This window comes from Penicillium daleae (assembly GCF_028827525.1).
Source record: "Penicillium daleae strain IBT 16125 chromosome Unknown utg000005l_segment0_segment0, whole genome shotgun sequence".
NCBI lineage: Eukaryota > Fungi > Ascomycota > Eurotiomycetes > Eurotiales > Aspergillaceae > Penicillium > Penicillium daleae.
In genome coordinates, this window is record NW_026623153.1 from 1,957,590 (window position 1) to 1,964,280 (window position 6,691).

The 6,691-nt window shown below is 51.4% G+C and overlaps 2 protein-coding genes across 2 annotated transcripts; both read right to left on the reverse strand.

The window, feature by feature from the left end:
• Positions 1–1,464: 1,464 nt before the first annotated feature.
• On the reverse strand, positions 1,465–2,583 carry N7458_004960 (uncharacterized protein; the record flags this gene model as incomplete). The annotated part of the gene is made up of 2 exons (XM_056908342.1): positions 1,465–2,391; positions 2,458–2,583. The coding sequence occupies 2 exons, from the start codon at positions 2,581–2,583 to the stop codon at positions 1,465–1,467; spliced, it is 1,053 nt and encodes a 350-aa protein (XP_056766960.1).
• Positions 2,584–3,173: 590 nt separating this feature from the next.
• zfpA (uncharacterized protein) lies at positions 3,174–5,291 on the reverse strand (the record flags this gene model as incomplete). Its single annotated transcript, XM_056908343.1, has 4 exons — positions 3,174–3,637; positions 3,684–4,619; positions 4,714–5,056; positions 5,124–5,291. The coding sequence occupies 4 exons, from the start codon at positions 5,289–5,291 to the stop codon at positions 3,174–3,176; spliced, it is 1,911 nt and encodes a 636-aa protein (XP_056766961.1).
• Positions 5,292–6,691: the final 1,400 nt, after the last annotated feature.

A 6,691-nucleotide genomic window follows, 5' to 3' on the forward strand; every position in this document is an offset into this window, starting at 1 on the left:
TAAAAAGAAGTGGTGTGACATAAATGGGATTAAGATTTGAGTGGTGAAGACGGTCTTTATTGTACTGGCTAAGAGGTGCTTCGAGGTTTGACATTTACGGCTTGTTTTGAAGAGGGTTCTACATATTAGTTTGGGCTTTCTTGACTTGGTTATCTCTGTTTGACTTTGCTTTGGTTGTGGATGGCGTTAGACAGGGCGTGTATTTTCATTGCTTGTGTCGAAAATCGAGTGTGCATTCTGTTTTGATTTCAAGATCTTCGTGATACACACGACAAGCATATTTCTGTTGTCAAACTACCCAGTTGACCAAATACTTGAAGATCCAGAAAGATCAAGGACGTGTTCAAGAGCTGCTAGAACCTCGTTAGTTCGTACCAAAGTGTGACATTTCCTTCCCGTGCCTCGCATGTGTGGCCAGTTAAATTAGGTATCAGCTCAAGATCTTACCTATCAATCTCAAGTATGGGCATGTCAAAAGGAGATGTTAAGTATTAGATATGACCCGATGTAAGAGAGCTGCACTTCCATGCTCAAGGTAGATAGTTATACACCTAAAACTTCGTACGTCATTCCTTCAGAGGCCCATCGATTTCTGATACAAGAGACCAGCCCAGATGTGATCCTAAGGACCACACCTCTTCGCACATATAAGACCTCCACAAAATCTGAAATGGTTAAACTTGCTACCCCCGTGAATCGAACCCCCAACCTTCGCGTTCCCTATATACCTCGCGACGATGCTCCATGACCACCCCACGATGCCGAAGTACATCACTTCGAGCAACTCTAAGCCGCACTCAATATACAATATCAGCCTCTACGCCCTTACAAATCTATTAAAAGGCCCTGTTAAAGAATATAAATTAATACACTAGTTTATTAAAAAAAATATATATAAAAAAGATCTTTATCCGCGAGGAGGTGCTGTCACCACCTCGCATGCCCACCCGCCCACTCTCCCCGGCTAGGGGATGTGCCCGGCCATCCATGGAGTCGTGCTCAACACTAGAGGCCTGTACCCATTCCTATATGTTTGCCCATTTCCAGGGCACACCTAAAGGTCAATCCCTGACGGGAGACCACTAGGCCATATGAGGGGGGAGAGTGACTTGAATACCTATTACGGGGGTATAACCCATGAAAATAGTTGTTGACTTGCCTCATTTAGCCGTGCTGGCACTTGAGCTTGACATGTTAAAATCCGGCTATGCCTGGCTCTCTCTTTTGCTGTAAACGACTTTTTAGTGTTACCAGAATTCGTCTCTCTGGAGGACGGAAAAGATGATTCTAAAATAGACTAGGGTTGTCGGTTCTCCAAGTGTAGAGGAACGTCTTTGTACTGTATATCTTAAATAACAAAATTTCACACACGGTTCAAACCCTTCCATATAAAATCAAAAACACCATTTCATGCCCACGCCCCAGTCAACAATATACAATACTCCAATCTCCAGCCCCAACTGCCTACAACAGCGCATGCCCCGTCCCCGGCACACCAACATCCCTCAATAACCTCCCCAAAACCTCCGGCTGAGCCCTAAGCACATCCCACTCCCCCTCCGCCTTGACCATCAACGTGCCGCCAAGAATAGTCCCATTCAACGAAACAACCCCCGGGTCCGCAATATCGCCCGCAGCAGCAATATCCACCGGCACACAGGCTGTCTCCGCGCGCCGCGGCGCAATCATCATAGTCTCCAGCGTCATCGCGAGGTTATAGCTTATCGCCGAGGGTCCGTGGCTAGGAATGCCAGGCAAGCCGTCTCGTAGATCGCGGCCCTGGACTGCGCCGACGGCGGCGCGGTACAACGCGATGTAGATTGCGTGGAGGGTGTCTGGGCTCGGGTTGGACGGGAGTGGGAGGGCGAAATGGGCGAATGGTAGGGAGGGGTGGGATTTGAAGGTTGAGTGGGTGTGTGGTTGGGCTGTTATGAGGTCGATGAGGGGGGTCCAGGACTCGGTGCCGGGTTGGTGCATTGCTTCTACGGGGAGGAATTGGAGGTGTCGGTGTGGTTGGCTGGCGCCGCTGTCTTCGCCGGAGTTGAAGAAGGCGAAGAGGCGGTTGGGGCTGGGAGTGGTTGAGCTGGACTTTGTGGATGGATTATCGCCCCAGGCGCGGAGGCACTCGTATGTTGCTTCGAGGTCGGCGGTTTCGAGGAGGTCTGTTTGTTCTTTCCAGGCCTTTGTGGCGAGAATGAAGTGATTTGGTATGACGGGGAATTTGTTGAGGACGAGGGCGTGTGTTGGACTTTGTGAAGGGAAGCTTGCGAGAAGCAACTCCGGGGAAGGGTTCTCGAATGGGTCTATTTTTGGAGGTTTGGGACTTGGTGATTCGGCCTTTTTGAGGTCTTTGGGTTTCATTGCAAGAGCAGGGCAGTAGCGGAGTTGGTACTAGAGTTTCACTGTGTCAGAGGGTGTCTGTCCTACTTGGGGGAGACTCGGAGATGGAGGACATACTGGTATCCCTGCTGTGGTGATGATCGACAAGTGCGTAGAAGAAAAGATGAGATGCCCGCCATCTCTGGCTGCGATGAACCGCCGTGCGACCAGCGCAGACAAGTTCTCGGAGAGTCCTAATTGCATTGCTGGCGGTACTGAATTGGAACTTGGAGGAAGAAGCGACCGAGGCCGGGGTGGGGATATGCGGGGAGTGGCCGATAACACGAAGGCGGTGATGGATGGCACGACGAAAGTTGCGGGTATACACTAGCAACAGTTGGAACTATGCAAGGTGCGAGCTAAAAGCCTAGCCCTGTTTTCTACCTTTTCTATTAAGAGTTTAGATGGAAGCAGTGTGTGATCATGAGCATATCTCATTAAATTCAAGTATTGGTTTGTAGTATTTTCACTCTGATTCATTCCACCCATCATCACCTGAGCCAGCAGGATTGGGTCGGAGCAGGATCAAGACAAACATGAAGTATAAAGAAGGGTCGACGACCCAACAATAAAACAAGTCGAATATGAGAAACCTCAGACATAATATCGAGCACATCGAAACCCAAGGTATCACCCTTATTCAGACAAATTGCTCGTCAGACGCCGCTCGCTGGTATACGGAAACATGAAACAAGAATACAAAAGAAATAACACAAGGAAATGGAGATACAGAGGAGAGGGAGAAGGAAGAGAAGAGAGGAGTAGGAGTATGGTATAATATGAGAACAACTCGATCAAGACATGAGTTCATTCAAAGAAATCTCATCATCTTGCGGCTGGCACATATCCGGCAACAACATTGCCGGCTGACCCATAAGTTGGGACACAGGACCCTCAATCCAAGGGCCGCGCTCCTCTTCGTTAGCACCATGAACGCCCTCGGCACGCTTCATAGTCTCGACATCGAGATCCGTGACATATGCATCACGATGAGTCCCATCGCCAGCCCCACCAGGCAAACGCAGACGAACTTCAAACTCATTGTTGAGCATCATCTCGTCCTTCCACAAGCGGCGCTGACCATCAAACACACACAGCACACGCTTCTTAGTCTTCATGCTGGAGTTCGGGCATCCCCAAGACTGCGGGTAATTACCGCGGTTATTGCGGCGGCGAGTCGCAACCGCACGGCCGCCATTCTTGGATGCTGCCCCCGGAGCCGGATTTCGTGACGGCGTTGCCAGAGCCGATGATGGGTCTTGACGAGGAGCCAGAAGCTCTTGTGGATTTGGGAGCGCCGCGACCGGCGCGCCAGGAGGAGTCGTGGGAATCGTCATCGTCGTGAGAGTCATTATCATCAAGGGCGTCGACGGGGCCAGCCACGTCCAGCAATTGGTGTTTCTCCATCGTCTTTTGCACCTCCTCATCAGCGGCGACTTCGGCCAATCGTTGTTGGTTGATCGCCTCGGAGGGCTCTTCCTGCTGCACCACACGCAGAACACAGTCGTCCAAGTGCTCGTAGAAGTCCTGGGCATTGCTGAAAGTCGCCGAGCAAGTCGAACACTTGCCCGTCGCGTCGCTGCCGTAGTTCATGCCCTTCTGAGTCGAGCCGGTAGGACTGCGCTTGCGGCAGTTTGGAGGCGTTTGCTCCACACCGTGCACCGAGGTAAGGTGGCGCTTGAAGACGTCCGCGCGGTTGAAGCTCTTCTCCGCGGGGGAGCCAGAGCCTGGGCAGAAGCCGCAGACCATAGTGCCCTTGTAATGGGTCAAGGTGTGGCGATTCTTGTCGTATTTGCGAGCGAAGCCCTTGGTGTGGTACTCGCAAGTCGAGATTGGGCACTTCTCCGGCCGTTCAGACTGGTGAGTGAGCATGTGTGCCTTGAGATCTTTGAAGACGCGGCCACAGTCAGGGTGTGGGCAACGGCCCTTCTGGTGGACCTCATCGTCGGCTTCAATGCTGCTCAGTGCGGGGCTGCGCTGGGAGCGGCGGGACTGGATAGAAGAGATGGATGACCGGCGGTCGTAAACCGACACTGGTCGTGAGTGGGTGGTTCCCGGCACCAAAAGTGGCGATCCCCGTTGCGTGTCGAGGTTGTCGCTATAGGGCACGGGAGAGGCGGCGGGAGAGTGGGGAGTAAAGTTCATGGGTGCGGTAGGATAAGCATATGTCGATTGATCGGGATAGGAGATGGTAGGAGTGAAGCCAGGTCCGGATTGGACTGGTTGGATGAGAGAAGGGTCTGGATTTTGCATTAGCATACGACTTTCCGTGGTGGATATGAATATCTGGAATTCTCAATTCCAGATTCCATCTCCCGGCGTTGATTGACCTACCGACAAAGGTGTCTGGGAACTTTTCTTGGTAGAGCCCGTCCATATCGACGTGGCCCCCCATGTGGCTATAATCATTGGCAAACAAATCATTCATGACGGCGGCAGGCAAACCAAGGCCGTGATTCGTATTCATCCAATTATCCTGCGCGACTTGCGCACTCCCCGAGTACGGAGAGCCCAGTGCAGAAGAAGGCGCACTCGCAATGGAGGGGCCCGAGGCAGCCGAGCCGGTGGGAATTTGGTGTTCCGCCGAGTGGGACGCAGGAACTGAAGGAGGTGTCGCGGGCACAGAAGAGAAAGTTGAGGCCTGCTGGAATTCGGACTCGGCGAACAGGGACGGGGTCTCAAAGTATGATTGTGGGACGCGCGAGAAGTCGGTGTGCGTGTGTTGGGGGGGGGTATGGGGGCACGTCCATAGGATACGAGAACATGTCAACCAAGTTAGGGTCCATGGCCATCGGCTGGAAGTATGCAGATTGCTTCGGTCGGGACTCGACGGCGAGCATGTTGGATCGGCGAGAGGTGTTGATGTTTTGAGGGAAGAGCACGAAATCCGAGTCGGCGGGATGTGTCGACATGTATATTATATGTGTGATTTGTTTGCTGTGGGCAGGTCCAAGGCCTCCGAGACTTGCTTAAGGCTCTAGTGAAATGAGATCGAGGTCAGATGGCGTTTCTTTTCAATGCATCTTTTTTTTTTTCCTTCTCGGGGAGACGCTTCCATGTGGGCGAAGCACCCGCATTCCAGGATCTGAGAGAACATACCAGCGATAAGGTTCGGATGCCGTCCGTTCAACCGCAACGTGCGAACCTTCGGAACTTGAAACAGCAGGCAGCGCACCGAAAGGTGAACCCGGGTGATGCTGCAAGGGGATTTTAATCAAGCAGGCAGCGGGTATAGGTCGCATTCAGGTTGCAGGAACCGGCGAGTAGCGAGGGCGAATCCGAATCACGAGGGAAGCAGGAATGAGGTAATGAGGAATTGGAGAATCCGCAAATCCTGGATTGCGAACGCTTCTGGAGGATTCGAAGAGTGGAATGGCCGTGATGCAGGAAGAGGAGAGGTGTTTTGAGGCAGAAACCAGGCGTGTGGCGGGGAGGATTTATATACAACCTGGAGCTTCGGCAGGGCCGAGTGGAAAAGAGTAGGCGTCGGGGCTAGGCCGGGGAAGGGGAGTCTTCACGCGCAAGACAGAAACAAACCCAAGATAACAATCAACACGTTGCAGACCGCACTCGATCATTGAGAGAAGAAGAGTTATAGCCAGTGGGAGCGATCTGTCATGCGGTCAGAAGAGCGGAAGGGGAGGGGGCAGGGCAAGAATATTATAGCGGCGGCATGGTTTGGATGCGCCCTACGCCATTTGGTGTAAAGTGTCGGATTTCTGGTAGTGCAGTGTCTCGTTTGGGGGGAATTCAGAGGGAAAAAGAAAATTAAGGAAAAATCGAGAAATTAAATCCAACGAGAAAGGTGTAGACTAAAAAAAAAATCAGGTCGAAAATAGGGATATGGGACTTCGTCTGTACAGTGAGTAGACAGTCGAATGGAGTGGAATAATAATGGGAATACATCGGCAAAAATAAAAATAAAAATAAAAAAAAATAGACAAGGCTCAGAAAAATTAAAATTCGAGAAAAAAAAGGGAAAAGATGGGATCTAGCAAGGATGGGGACGAGGGCGAGGAAAACACGTCAATCGGATTAAATTAAGAATAATAATAATACTTCACGAATAATATCAATAAATCGGAAGATACTGTCGCTCCTCTCAGCATAAATTACCAGCTGACCATACGGATACTACTCCGCTCTCCAGTCTATCGGGGCTGTGAGAGGAACCCAGACCCAAGCCGCCTCCGCTTAGCGCCCCTGCAGGCCAGCGAGGATAATTTTGGTTCGTGACCACAGGGCTGGGCCTCGGCCGGAGAATCATCATCATAATCATGACTGCAGAATTATGTACATTTACATACTCATG